This window comes from Podarcis vaucheri (genome assembly GCF_965113315.1).
Source record: "Podarcis vaucheri genome assembly, chromosome: 12".
Lineage (NCBI taxonomy): Eukaryota > Metazoa > Chordata > Lepidosauria > Squamata > Lacertidae > Podarcis > Podarcis vaucheri.
The window spans coordinates 29,531,122-29,546,078 of NC_138750.1; the positions used below are offsets into that span (position 1 = coordinate 29,531,122).

The window sequence follows — 14,957 nt, forward strand, 5'->3', positions numbered from 1 at the left end:
ATGCCAGACTCCATGTGTTGGCTTTATGTGCTTGCAATTGCAGAGAGCTTCCAATTACATGGATAATCAGGTTTTCCCCATCACAGGTATAGATCCTGTGCTTATATTGCCGTGTGTGCGTAGGGTCTAGTCTTACCTTTGAGCCAGTACACAGAGGATAGGACCAACAAGCATGATTTCACTTCCCCATCATTGTAAATATGAAAAGAGTGTGTATAACTTGTGATTTACTGAGGTTTGCTGGCGCTATCTCTTCTCTTGACTGGTTTTTGGCTTGTTGAACCCCGGATAATATAGATAAATACTATGAGGATAATACAGTGGTACCCCGCAAGACGAATGCCTCGCAAGACGGAAAACCCGCAAGACGAAAGGGTTTTCTGTTTTGGAGGCGCTTCGCAAGACGAATTTCCCTATGGGCTTGCTTCGCAAGACGAAAGCCCATAGGGAATTCTCCGGGGACCTGTTTTAAATTGCTGGCGGTCGGGAGCAAAGACTTTCGCCCACAGCCGGCCTTCAGAAGAGGTCCTGGACCTCTTCTGAAGGCCGGCGGGGGGCAAAAGTCTTTGCTCCCCCCGCCTGCCTTCCCAGGACAGCGGAGACTTCTCCGCTGCCCCGGGCGATCTTAAAATGCTGGCGGGCAGGAGCGAAGCGTTCGCTGCCGATCCCCAGCATTTTAAAATCTCCCCGGGACAGCAGAGAGGTCTCCGCTGCCCCGGGCGATCTTAAAATGCTGGCGGGCGGGAGCGAAGCGTTCGCTGCCGATCCCCAGCATTTTAAAATCTCCCCGGGACAGCAGAGAAGTCTCCGCTGCCCCGGGCGATCTTAAAATGCTGGCGGGCGGGAGCGAAGCGTTCGCTCCCGACCCCCAGCATTTTAAAATCTCCCCGGGACAGCAGAGAAGTCTCCGCTGCCCCGGGCGATCTTAAAATGCTGGCGGGCGGGAGTGAAGCGTTCGCTGCCGACCCCCAGCATTTTAAAATCGCCCCGGGACAGCAGGGGATTTTAAAATGCTGGCGGTCGGCAGCAAAGCCCTCCTGTCCCCGGAGCTTGCGGGGCGGGAGGTGGGAAGAAGGGCTTTTCTTCCCACCGCCAGCCTTCAGAACAGCCTTCTGAAGGCTGGCAGTGGGAAGAAAAGCCCTTGTTCCCCACCCCCAGCCTTCAGAAGAGGTCGGGGGACAGACTGTCCCCGGACCTGGTCTAAGGCGGTTTCCCTAGGAACGCATTAATTGATTTTCAATGCATTCCTATGGGAAACCGTGCTTCGCAAGACGAAAAACTCGCAAGAAGAAAAAACTTGCGGAACGAATTAATTTCGTCTTGCGAGGCACCACTGTATGCTGATAGTTGAGGAGCTGTCTCTAACTTGTTGGGGTGAGAATTAGTTTGTATATTCCAGACTTCTGTTTCCATTTGCAGTGACACGAGTAGGCATAGAATAGATGCGCATACACCACTAAATACAAAAAAAATCAAAATGCTATGTTGGTTCCCATGGTAGTATTATGATCACGAAGCAAAGCACTCAGTTTTATACCGTTTTCCAGTTCTGTGTGTCTGAAGCACACAAGAATTTATTTATTTTCTTCTATCATTTGCTCTTGACTTATTCCAGCGGTTGTATTTTAGCCATAAAGAGAAGGGTGGAGTGTGAGAAATAGAAGATTGTGCTGTTATTTTTAGGGATGACTCTCCTGCTCTCCATCCTTTTCCAGGGCTGTTCTTGGCTAACTTTCCCATGGATTTCTAACCTCTTGCTTCGGTTCCCTTATGTAACAGGAAATAGGTTGACGGGAACAAACGCACTGTTAGCATATCAGCTGCACACATAATAGCAGCTGATTTAGTTCATGCTGACTTCATTTTGCTAAGCAGACACTATATAGCACAAAAAGAAGGAAAAAGAACTTTGGGAGCCTTTTCACCCAAGGGAGAACATTATAATTCTGCTCTGCTCAAAACTGCAGAGTTGTGAGGAAGCTTGATGTGGAATATGTTCTTCTTTTAAAGTTAGAAGTCTGGAGTGTCATGTCCTGGGATTGTGGATTTAAGTATCTCTTTGCTTTCCCTCCAACTCTCAAGGCAGGAGTTATGTGCAAGCTTCATGAACGGGAGGATATTGGACGCCTTGAACTTGTCCAGAAACTGGCAAGAGAAAACCTTCTACAGACAGATAAAAAAGAGCAAGAGAAGACAGATCAGGTAGGACATTTTTTCAGTTTTTGGTTTTTGAGTAAGCTCGCTGTTTACAGTTCTGCAAAGTGAGTCATGACTAGTTCCCAATGGAATCAATGGAACTTAATTTGACTGCAAGTCTATGCATGTCAAGTCAGAAATAAGTTCCCTTTAGGAAAAGTTTGCACTCTTCTGAGGAGATGTTTGTGGAAACCAACAGTTCTGATGAAATTTTGTTGTTCAAATAACATTCTTTCAGTAGAATCTGAGATATTAAGAAACGCATTAAATGCATTCAAATTGATTTGTTTTTACTTTATAAATATTTTAAATGATTATATTGCTTTTTCATTGGACCTGGTTTACGTAGAAATGTAACACTGTGACCAAACATAAACCAAGGCTGTAAGTGATAGAATCTGGCCAAAAATAAATAAATCAAGCAGTCAAATTAAATTAGCCTTTTCAATCAGCTGCCAAGAGTCATCCAGTAGGATTTACAGCCCTTCTGCAATACTTTGTGGGGAGAATGGGCTTGATCTCCCTGGGAGGAGGTAAGTCTAGGGCTTCAGGGGCAACTGTGGAAAAGGCCTTGTGCCTAGTAAATTTTATTTCCTATAGCACAGGTATACATAGGATGGCCTGGTTGCGGTATCACAGTTGGCTTTGTGCAGGGAGAGGCAATCTGGCAGGTATGTTGATGGCCAGCCATGAAGGGCTTTGCAAATATGCACCAACACCTTGAATTGGGCCCAGAAGCTGACAAGGCAGCCCGTGCAATTGTGGCAAAACCAGGTTAATGCATGTATTGCCTCTCAAGATTTATTATGGGAGCAAGCCACGTTATTCTGAACCAGCTGCAGCTTCTGAGTTGTCCTAAAGGGCAGTTTTGTACTTACTTTCTTCTTCTTTTTAAAAATGAACATGGTTTAGAGGCTACTTGGGGAAATTTTTTGTTTGTTTGGTTATTCATCTATTTTTAAGCAAGTATATATTTCAATCCATGCCAGTCCCAAGGCAGTCTGCAACTTTAAAAGACAACCTAATGTGCTCTTGTTTTAAATTTTGGCTGTTACATTAAATACAAATTAAAATACAGAATTCACTAATTAGAACAGTCCTCAAAGCCATCCTTCCCTTTCCCCAAGACCTAGGTGAAGAGATGAGTAGAAACAAATTCTGTCCTAAAGTAGTTATACAGATGGTAGACATTAAATAAAAGGCCCACGTGCTTTATTGGATAACTTATTTTGTTCTCTCTATGATATTTTGTTTGTAGATTAGGAAATATTTTTCCTAGCTGCATGCTAGTTTAGAACCGCCCAGAAACAAAAACAAAAAGATTGTAGCAGTGTGTGTGTGTGTGTGTGTGTGTGTGTGTGCGCGCGCAGATCACCAATATTTTCTTTAAACACAAACTGAACTTGCAGAATCCTTGTGGCAAGCTAGCAAAATAACATGCCAAAATGGGGTGGGCCTTTTGTTTTTCTTCTTGTTTTCCCCAAACAAACAAAGGAAATTAAACTTTATTTGAGAGCACCACTGAAATTTGTTCAACAGTACCGTAAATTGCACTTGAAAATTATCAGAGAAGAGAGAAAATTTCAGAGAAATTCTGATGGTTGGAGTTGCATGGTTTTAGCACACTTTCAAGGTGTGTGAGGGGCATGTGTGTGTCCTCTTTCCTTCATCTAAATTAGGGTGATCCAATTCACAGCCTGAGGGCCAAAGCTTTTTTGGTGGCCCTTGGTAACATTTGATGTCCACCCCCCCGGGCTTTGGGAAGGGAGGCATGAGGGCTCTAACAGAGTTCTAGAATCCTCCCTTCTCCTTCTCAAAACCTAGTTAATGCTTTCCCAGCTTTGAGAAGGATGTGGGAGGGCTCTGGATCCCTGCCAGAGCCCTTGCACCCGCTTTCCAAAACCAGGCACCTTGCCTAGCTGCCTTTAGGAAGGGAGCATGAGGGCTAGCCGGGGGGGGGGGGAGCGTCAAGTTTTGGCCTTCCCACCCCCTTGCGATAAGGCAGAGTGCGGCTCACATGTTCCATATCTTGCTGCCTACTTGGTGTAAAACGTTGGGCTGCCCTGCATTCTGGGTGTCTGCACATTCTGAAAACGCCACAATGTCCTCAGCTGGACCTTCCTGTAAGCATGGTGTCTGTCTATTGTAAACTACCTTGTGATGTGTGAAGGTTCAGAAAACAAGGACTAGGTCATTGTTTCTAGTTATTAGGAGACTGGTTTTTGCAGCATTCCCCCTTTCCTATAGTCTGTCTTTCCTATGGCAATAATAGATTATATCTTGATAAGGACAGGTATCTTTCAGTCATTAAGACCTTTGATCTCTGTTGCTTTGTACACAACCTACAGACTTAAAAAAACTTGATGCACTGATGTCTCCATATAATGATTTTATCGTTCCTGTTCATGTGGTGAATATGTTATCTAAATGCACCCCCAGGTAGTAATGGTTAGCATGCTGGAAAGAACTACTGCAGGCTATAGCTTGTTAAGGCATGGTAACTATTAGCTACTAATGCATAAGGGGAACCTTAAAACAACATATTAAGCAGGCAAGACCAGTGGAAACACATCAAAAAGTTTTGGAAGCAGAAAAATATATATATAAGCATATGGATGGATGCAATCCAGCAATTTGCATGATTAAGACTGACTAGAATTTGATCTTCCTTGGCACACAATAAAAGAATGTTTGGCAAAATGCAGGGTATTGACTGCAGCCATTTTTTATTAATTTAAACGGAGTTTTACAGCACCTTAAAGACTAAATGGTGCTATTCAATGCTAGTCCTACTCAGAGGAGTCCCAGCAAAGTTAATGGGCATAACAGACTTTAATTCATTAATTTCAGTGGATCTGCTCTGAGTAGGACTTTGTTGACTACAACCCTAACAAAAAGCATAAACTTCTGTATGCTACAGACTACTTCGCTGAATGCATAAGCGCTGTACTGAGTTACAGATACATGAGGTAGGTACCGAGAGAGAGAGAGAGCACGCTTGGGATGGGAGAATGAAACATAGAAAAGTATGGACAGTGCGAAATACCTGGTTTAACAGTGGTAATGCACTAAACAGTTGTTGGTAGAACATATATCCCAACTTTGGTTTGCCTATTCAACACATACAACGTGCTAAAAAAACATTTGCTTCAATCCACAAGTGGCAGCATTGAATCTCTTGATGTATCCTAATTCAGTGTTTCATGTTGCAGTCTCACTTTGATGTTCCTTTCCTCCAGGATGACAACCCTTAGCTCAGAGTTTACAAAATTACCTGGAACGTCAAAATGTTCCATCGCTGTTTCTTAGTAACCGTTTCTGATGTCAAATTTGTGAGATACAGTCTTACCTTGGTTCTCGAACACCTTGTGACTTGAACATTTTGGATCCTGAATGCCGAAAACCTAGAAGTAAGTGTTCTGGTTTGTGAACGTTTTTTGGAAGCCGAACGTCCAGTGTGGCTTCCGCTGCTTCCGCGGCTTCTGCTTGAGTGCAGGAAGCTCCTGCAGCCAATCAGAAGCCACACCTTCGTTTTTTAATGTTTTCAGAAGTCGAATGGACTTCTGGAACGGATTTCGTTCGAGAACCAAGGCAAGACTGTATTAATATATCTTTAATGCAGTATCATGTATGTAGAAGAAGAAGAATTCAGCTCCGAAAATGTAAATGGATGAATGCATTTTCTTTTTCATATCTAGCAAATTTTGGCATACAGTTAGACCTAAAACTTGCACAAGGGTTACGTTCCAGGGGTCCTCATGCAAAAGAAAATTCGTGCAAAGTCAGGAAGATCCCAGTGCAACCATCCCTCCCTGTCCAGTGTTAGTGCACAGAGCGGGCAAGATTACATGAGCCTCGCACGGCCTTCCAGTGCCCGGTAAGCAAAGCAAAGGGCTTAAAAACTCTTTCCATGAAAGAGAATCCAGTGGGGAAAGGGTTTTTGAGCCTTCCACCTTGCTTTCCAAGTTCGGGGAAAGTCTTGCAATGGCTGTGGGTGCTCATGTGAGAGCTCACACAGCTGCTTCTGATGTTTTTTTCTCAATCTGCCACCCTCTTTCTAGTTATGTATGTATGTATGTATGTATGTATGTATGTGTATTTATCAACAAAACACACAAGACTATGATCGTGTATGTAAATTGCACATAAAGTTTTGGGCCTACTGTATGACTTTCTTTAGGTATTCCAAGAGGTCTATAAGGAAGAATGGCATAATATTTGGTTTTATTTGCATGGCATTTCTCACCATGCATCCTTAATTGCATTTCTCACTATACAGCATCCTTAAAATTGCAAAGCTTCTTGCATTGCCTCCTCTGTGATGAACCAAGCTATTTGTACTATTACAGAGGGGGGGGGGAAGGGCACATTGTGACCCAGCAATTATGTAGATTATTCTCCTGCTCCAATCTAGACAGGCAGCCTGTGCTAGAAAAGGTGAATGGCAGCTAGACTCACTTCCCTACATGACCCTAATGTTCTTCCCCTTTCATCACTCTCCTTTCTCCTTGTGCTCTAGCTCCCAAGGTCTTGTTAAATGTTTGCATCTTTTTTTATAAAAACAACAATGCAAAATGTGATGAAGAATTACTTAATTTGCATATATTGTTCCAGGTGTTCCAGTTAGCATGCATGTGTCTCTTGAGAAATTGTTTAGCCCTTGCTAAAGCAAGGATTTGCTTCTTGGAGTCTACTTTAATGTGAGAGGTATCTGGCAACAAGTAAGGCCAACAAAGTGGCAGCGAAAATAATATTACAGTGGTGTTATAGAAGCATATTTTAAAGAAATCATCCTCTTTTTTTTAAAAAAAGGTATGAAATATATATACCCGTCTAAATTTTCCAGTAAAGTGAAGCCTGAACTGTGCCTCTGCTTTCATCGGAACCTCTGATTATTAAGAATTGTTGGCCTCAGCTGGTTTTTGAATGGCTCTTCCTGAAGAGGAAGTGTGCCTTTTCCTCCCTGTACTTTCCCTTAAGTTCTGTTGTGCATTAAATTGAGTAGAAGCCAGGCTCAGACTGCTGGATGACTGGTTTAGAGATGGGTGGGTAGGTCAAAAGAGGTGAAATGTATGCCAGCAGTTTTGTACATATAAACTGGGTGTGGGGGAAAGAAAGGTCTGGATTTATTTTACTTTATTTCATTCTACTGCATTTCCTCATTTCCCCCCAGAGGTGCAATATGCTTTTTATTGCGTCTCTTCCCATCGTACCAAAAATATCTGGGTTGGGACTGGGATTGTAGCCTGTCTGAAACCTTGGAGAACTGCTCCCAGTCACTGCAGGCAGTACAGTGGTACCTTGGGTTACATACGCTTCAGGTTACAGACTCCGCTAACCCAGAAATACTGCTTCAGGTTAAGAACTTTGCTTCAGGATAAGAACAGAAATTGTGCTCCGGTGGCATGGCAGCAGCAGGAGGCCCCACTAGCTAAAGTGGTGCTTCAGGTTAAGAACAGTTTCAGGTTAAGAATGGACCTCCGGAATGAATTAAGTACTTAACCCGAGGTACCACTGTACTGAGCTAGATAGATAGATCAGTGATATCACTCAGTATAAAGCCTCATATTGGTTCAGAATACTGGATGTGTTGATGAATGATAGTATTATATACTTATCTCATTGAGATAATTGAATGATGATTAGGCTTAATCCATAAACAGACACAAAATTCACGTGCGGGGGGCGGGAAGCAGTCAATTTGGATTTTTCAGTACTGAGATTTCTCCTGGTTGTTTTAACTGTATTAATAACAGTTGTTGCAAATGGGTTGAAGTGAATATTAGAACATGTTCAACTATGCACAATACCTTTGGGACCTTACACTGACACAAATAGATCCTCTGGTGGAAAAATAGGAAGTATGTTAGCTCTATTAACTAGGTTTTAATGATGGCTGTCAATGAGAGTACCTTATAAGAGGTATAACTATGAATGGAATCTTCAGATCACTCTGTGATTTCCCTGTCCCAGGTGTCTTTGTGCATTGAGGCAAGTTAGGGAGGAAATGAATGAGCCCCAAAACTGTACCTAATCTCTGTATGTGTAGACATGGAGAGGAGAAATGGTCATGATTCTATAAGCAGCACCTCCAACCACTAGGTGGTGCTGTTCTATGTTCTTAGGGCTTAGCTGAGTTTCTATTTTTCATCTTGCAGTTCTGTCAGTTTAATTTTAAGACCTAGCTGTCTGTTATTCTAAGCAAGTTTTACAATTGGTAATCACAACTTGAAAATGGAAAAAATCCTTACCGACGGCAAAGAAACTTGATGGTTATTCAGCTGGATCTGAAATGAATGAGTACCTGGATGAATTTGAGCTTCTTGTCTTAGTGAAAGAGTGGACTGATCAGAACACAGTGCATCACCCCACAGTTTTTCCACAGTGTGATCATAAGGCATTTTATCCGCAACTTACCAGTGCAAACTGTGACTCATGAAAGGAATTCTGTAATCACTTAAAAGGCATGAGATAGACTTAGGTCTTTCAAAATGCAGGAAGGAATGGCAAGCTAGGGGGAGACAAGTCAGGAAATCTCTGTTGTTGTTGTTTAGTCATTTAGTCGTGTCCGACTCTTCGTGACCCCATGGACCAGTGCGCACCAGGCATTTCTGTCTTCCACTGCCCCCCTCAGTTTGGTCAAACTCATGCTGGTAGCTTCGAGAACACTATCCAACCATCTCGTCCTCTGTCGTTCCCTTCTCCTTGTGCCCTCCATCTTTCCCAACATCAGGGTCTTTTCCAGGGAGTCCTCTTCTCCTGAGGTGGCCAAAGTATTGGAGCCTCAGCTTCAGGATCTGTCCTTCCAATGAGCACTCAGGGCTGATTTCCTTAAGAATGGAGAGGTTTGATCTTCTTGCAGTCCATGGGACTCTCAAGAGTCTCCTCCAGCACCATAATTCAAAAGCATCAATTCTTCTGGAAATCTCTACATATTAATTTAATTTGAGAAAGCAAATTGATAAGAGCTTCCCCTGCTTCTCTATATGTCCATGTGGTGATTTAAGTGAAGCAGAACCTGCTTGACCAAATATAAAGCTGGCTTTGCAGAGAGGGGGCCACCTCATAAAAGACTATTGTGTGAAAAACTAGTAACTGGGGAGCTTCATAGCCTACTAGTTAAAGATGACACAATTTTAGATAAGCCAGTGGACTGTATTGTATGCAGAGTGCAGAATTTGAAAGCAGGTATTATTTCATTAAAGGTGTATGCTCAGAGCAGGCTTTCTCAACCTTGGCTCTCCAGATGTTGGACCACAACTCCCATCATCCCTAGCTGCATGATCAGTGGTCAGGGCTAATGGGAGTTGTAGTCCAACAACAAGGTTGTAGTCCCAAGGTTGAGAAAGGTTGGCTTAGAGCAACTCTCATGACACCAGCAGCCATTCAGGAACAGCTTTTCACAGCATCTGAAGAAGGTCTAGGAGTCTCCAGCCCAAAGGCATTTGCAGACAATGTAGAGAAAAAAGGTCAATGGAAGCAGAATTTCCCATGCAAGGGGAAGATGTATCAGAGAATCTGGAAGTTTAGTGTATAACTGAAATATCTGCCATACTGGTTGTTGAGAGATAATTTATATAAAGCATTTTGAAATGAAACTCTTAGGCAGAAAAAGAGCAGCTTACAATGATCAATAATAAGACAGTCCCTGCCTGTAGGCTTACAATATAAAAGTCACAGCACAAATTTAAGTCACATGCTTTGAATCTTAAAAAACTCACAGCCATTCTCATTATCCTCATAAAATAGGTTGGTAAATATCCTAAGATCTTTTAATAAATATAGCTTTCAAGTTTACATAGTCAATGTTCAGTGAACTTTATACAAATAAAAATGTTCTTAAGTATTTCTGTTGCTTATGACATTAAAATTTAATGTTTCACTTACAGCGCTAGGCACAGTGCCATGGGAGTTAAGTTTGGGCTGGATCCTTCCTGGTCCAAATGCCACAGGAAGGTCTACTTAGAGCGTAATCAATGGCTGATCCACGAAGAGAATCTTACAGATGTTCTTGATGCTACAAATCCTAAGAGGACAGACAGATAGACAGTTGCGCACACACACACACACACACACACACACTGCCCGGGCACGTACATGCACACTCACTGCACTGCATCCTATTTTCCTCACATTCGGTATTCCCTCATGTGTAATTCCTGCCAGCAAGGAACACATGCAGGCACCACTGCAATTTAATTTATATTTGCTTTGGCTGACGAAAAGCTTGCAGAGTCCCTGAAATACCCTTGAGCAATTGCAGAATAAGTGACAATGCAATCTTCAAAATCAGTAAAATGTATTTATGTGTGATGCAGGTACCTGGGCGGTAGTAATGCTCTTGCTTGCTCTCTAGTTTGGTCATTTGCAAGCAGTGCTTGCAATGGTCTTCCAGCTTGATCTTCTTCCTGTCCCCCCCCCGCCCCACCCTCTGATTTCAAGCCCAAAGACAATTGTACTCTTTCATTGACTTACAAATTGATTGGAGAAGACTTCACTGAGAAGCTTCTTGCCATTGTGTAGAAGGGAAAGGGGAAAGGAGCTATTAGACTTGGTATACATGCTATCATCAGATGGTTTGAGATTTGCTCCTCATCTGTGCTTCACCACTATATAGAAACCAGCTGACGAAGGAAGTGACGTTTCTTTCTGCTTTTCTCTCCTTCTACCATGTGAAGCTGACCAGGCAACATGTCTGGGCTTGAGCGCTTTTGTTAATTGCTCCTGTTCATAACTTATTTCATATGGAGGAGCAGCTTAGTATGGAAATGGTACATAAGAATTGTAAGCTATTTTTTAATGAATCTGAGTGGGCAAGTCATTTTTCTTCTGGTTGAAGATAGCTCAGGTAGGGTTTTTTTTATATATATATACAGTGGTGCCTCACAAGACGAAATTAATTCGTTCCGCAAGTCTCTTCGTCTTGCGGTTTTTTTGTCTTGCGATGCACGGTTTCCCATAGGAATGCATTGAAAATCAATTAATGCGTTCCTAGGGAAACCGCCTTCAGACCAGGTCCGGGGACAGTCTGTCACCGGACCTCTTCTGAAGGCTGGGGGGGGGGACAAGGGCTTTTCTTCCCACCCCCAGCATTTTAAAAAACCCTGGGACAGCGGAGGACTTCTCCGCTGTCCGGGGCGATCTTAAAATGCTGGCGGGCGGCATTTTAAAATCGCCCCGGACAGCGGAGGACTTCTCCGCTGTCCGGGGCGATTTAAAAGCCCCTGGGAAGGCAGGCAGGGGGACAAAGACTTTCGCCCCCTGCCCACCTTCAGCAGGTGTCCCCGCCCCCCTCCTCGCTTCGGAACAGCGTTCCGAAGCGGGGCGGCTGGGGCAGGTGTTCCCGCCCCCCCTTCAGAACAGCGTTTTAAAATGCTGGGGGTCGGGAGCGAAGCGCTGCCGACCCCCAGCATTTTAAAATCTCCCCGTGTCCCAGGAAGGTTTTAAAATGCTGGGGGTCGGCAGCGCTTCGCTCCCGACCCCCAGCATTTTAAAATCTCCCCGGGACAGAGACTTCTCTGCTGTCCCTTGGAGATATTAAAATGCTGGGGGTCGGCAGCGAACGCTTCGCTCCCGCCCGCCAGCATTTTAAGATCGCCCGGGGCAGGCGGGGGGAAGGCAGGGGGGGAGCAAAGACTTTTGCCCCCCGCCGGCCTTCAGAAGAGGTCCTCTTCTGAAGGTCGGCTGTGGGCGAAAGTCTTTGCTCCCGACCGCCAGCATTTCCCTATGGGCTTTCGTCTTGCGATGCAAGCCCATAGGGAAATTCGTCTTGCGAAGCGCCTCCAAAACAGAAAACCCTTTCGTCTTGCGGGTTTTCCGTCTTGCGAGGCATTCGTCTTGCGGGGTACCACTGTGTGTGTGTGTGTGTGTGTGTGTATATATATATATATATATATATGCTTTCGTAGATTTTCACGGGTACAGGAATGCAGGTTTTGGTGTCTTCGGGTGTCTTCCCGTGTAAGAGTCGGGGTGTCTGTGCGACGTTTCGACGAGGTCTCACTCGTCATCTTCAGGCTGGTGCTTTCGGCTTCTTGTTACTGGAACAGAGCAGAATCTGGTGTTTGAGTTCCTATAAATACTGTTGAGGGGTGTGGTGTATAGCCTCCAACGTTCTGGGCAGAGAGGAAGTTCCTAGATTAGTGTGCCTCTTCTTCTTTTGTTCCTTAATTACTTGAGGGATATCTTGAGTGATTTCATGAGTGATATTCTGAATACCACTGGGTGGGTCATTAAGTGTAGATTAGTTGCTAAAGCTTTCGTGTCTTGACCTCTTGAGCTTGTGAAGAGTTTTTCTGAGAAGATGGCTGTGCTGCATTTAGTTGTGCTCTGGCTTGGCTTCGTGTATAGGGGCGAGCTGTGGTTTTGTGCCTTGTGCCAGCCAGATCTGTGTAGGGATTGCAGGGGGGTGCAGCATCCGGAGGTGCCACTATAGTTTGGCTACTGGATGGAGTCTGTAATATGTCTGTGGAGAGGGTCTGGGTTTGGGTCTGGTGTGGTTGATTGGTGACGGCGTTCTGTGTGCCTCTGGTTCTGGTGTCGGTTTTTGTGGGGAGGGCTAATTTCCAGATGTCTGGCAGGCGGGACGTGTCGTCACGCTTGTTCATGTTGTGAGGGTGTTTCTCTATCTCGATGGCTTCCATGATTATTCTCTTGTGGTGATGTTCCATGTTAAAGAGCAATTTGGAATCTGCAAAATTAATTTCGTGTCCTGTTTCTTTCATGTGTTGGAAAAGAGAGGAAGTTTTTTCTTCTTTTTTGACGGCATTCTTGTGTTCTGCGATACGTGCATTTATTCGTCTGTTTGTTTGTCCAATGTACGTGGACAAACAAACAGACGAATAAATGCACGTATCGCAGAACACAAGAATGCCGTCAAAAAAGAAGAAAAAACTTCCTCTCTTTTCCAACACATGAAAGAAACAGGACACGAAATTAATTTTGCAGATTCCAAATTGCTCTTTAACATGGAACATCACCACAAGAGAATAATCATGGAAGCCATCGAGATAGAGAAACACCCTCACAACATGAACAAGCGTGACGACACGTCCCGCCTGCCAGACATCTGGAAATTAGCCCTCCCCACAAAAACCGACACCAGAACCAGAGGCACACAGAATGCCGTCACCAATCAACCACACCAGACCCAAACCCAGACCCTCTCCACAGACATATTACAGACTCCATCCAGTAGCCAAACTATAGTGGCACCTCCGGATGCTGCACCCCCCTGCAATCCCTACACAGATCTGGCTGGCACAAGGCACAAAACCACAGCTCGCCCCTATACACGAAGCCAAGCCAGAGCACAACTAAATGCAGCACAGCCATCTTCTCAGAAAAACTCTTCACAAGCTCAAGAGGTCAAGACACAAAAGCTTTAGCAACTAATCTACACTTAATGACCCACCCAGTGGTATTCAGAATATCACTCATGAAATCACTCAAGATATCCCTCAAGTAATTAAGGAACAAAAGAAGAAAAGGCACACTAATCTAGGAACTTCCTCTCTGCCCAGAACGTTGGAGGCTATACACCACACCCCTCAACAGTATTTATAGGAACTCAAACACCAGATTCTGCTCTGTTCCAGTAACAAGAAGCCGAAAGCACCAGCCTGAAGATGACGAGTGAGACCTCGTCGAAACGTCGCACAGACACCCCGACTCTTACACGGGAAGACACCCGAAGACACCAAAACCTGCATATATATATATATATATATATATATATATATATACACACACATACAAACACATACAGTGGTGCCCCGCAAGACGAATGCCTCACAAGACGGAAAACTCGCTAGACGAAAGGGTTTTCCGTTTTGGAGGTGCTTCGCAAAACGAATTTCCTATGGGCTTGCTTTGCAAGACGACAATGTCTTGCGAGTTCCTGCTGGTTTTTTTCCCTTCCCCCCTTTTTCTAAGCCGCTAAGCCGCTTATCAGCTGATCCGATCAGCAGATAAGCCGCTAATAGCGCTAATTCGTTAATCCGTCAATGGGCTTGCTTCGCAAGACGAAAAAACCGCTAGAAGAAGAGAATCACAGAACGGATTCTTTTCGTCTTGCGAGGCACCACTGTATGTAGGATTGGAAATCATGTCTGTAGTCCTATATCCACTTTCCTGGACTAATGAGTCAACACGTATAAGATTGTACTATAGAAATCATAATTCCTGGATTCATTTATATGTTTTTCTTGGTGATTTAAAACTATTTAGGTGCAGTGCTAAGGACATACCCAGTCGGCACCTTGCTATTAATATGTACCTCCTCACAGAAGGAGACTTGCCTCCAGCTCTTCCACTCACTGCCCAAGACCCCTTCACACATTACTGTTAGAGACGGTGACCACACTGGGGCCTTGTGATCCCACATTGTGCTCATGCTGCAGAATTCTGACAGCAATCCAGGCTTCCTGTCGCCTGCATTATGTGTGGCAATATAGTCACGAATGCACTTGTCACACATGAACGTATAGATGTGGGATACATGCAGTTTGAGGCATGTGAGTGATTCTGACACAGACCCCTAACAGTGGGCTTTTGTTTTCTTCTGTTTTCAGTCCTTGCTTGTCAGCCACCCTCTCATCATGTTTGCGAAATAGGGGTGGGCTTTTTTAAAAAGCTCTGTCCATACAGTGCATATAGGTTGAGCTGTGTGTGTGTGTGTGTGTGCTGGCCATTATAGCCTCTCTGGTTTGCAAATTTCCCCATGGGCCCTTAAGGTCAAATACGGTAGCTCTCAAAAACCC

The 14,957-nt window shown here is 44.2% G+C and overlaps 1 protein-coding gene and 1 long non-coding RNA gene across 5 annotated transcripts in view; one reads left to right on the plus strand and one right to left on the minus strand.

Annotated features, from left to right (window-relative positions):
* Nucleotides 1-14,957, plus strand: part of RAPGEF5 (Rap guanine nucleotide exchange factor 5) — a 139,837-nt gene that overhangs the window by 49,695 nt on the left and 75,185 nt on the right. For all 3 annotated transcript variants that reach the window (XM_082193906.1, XM_082193908.1, XM_082193907.1), the window contains exon 9: nt 2,083-2,202. In XM_082193906.1, the coding sequence (XP_082050032.1) occupies nt 2,083-2,202 (120 nt within the window). The remainder of the gene's footprint in view (nt 1-2,082; nt 2,203-14,957) is intronic.
* LOC309515828 lies at nt 1,540-14,874 on the minus strand. 2 transcript variants are annotated; one of them, XR_014212682.1, is made up of 3 exons: nt 14,474-14,874; nt 10,084-10,222; nt 1,540-2,163 (listed from the first exon to the last, which is right to left on the minus strand). It is a non-coding gene; the product is annotated as an uncharacterized lncRNA (long non-coding RNA). The 2 variants fall into 2 exon arrangements; XR_014212683.1 differs by having other exon boundaries at nt 14,445-14,874.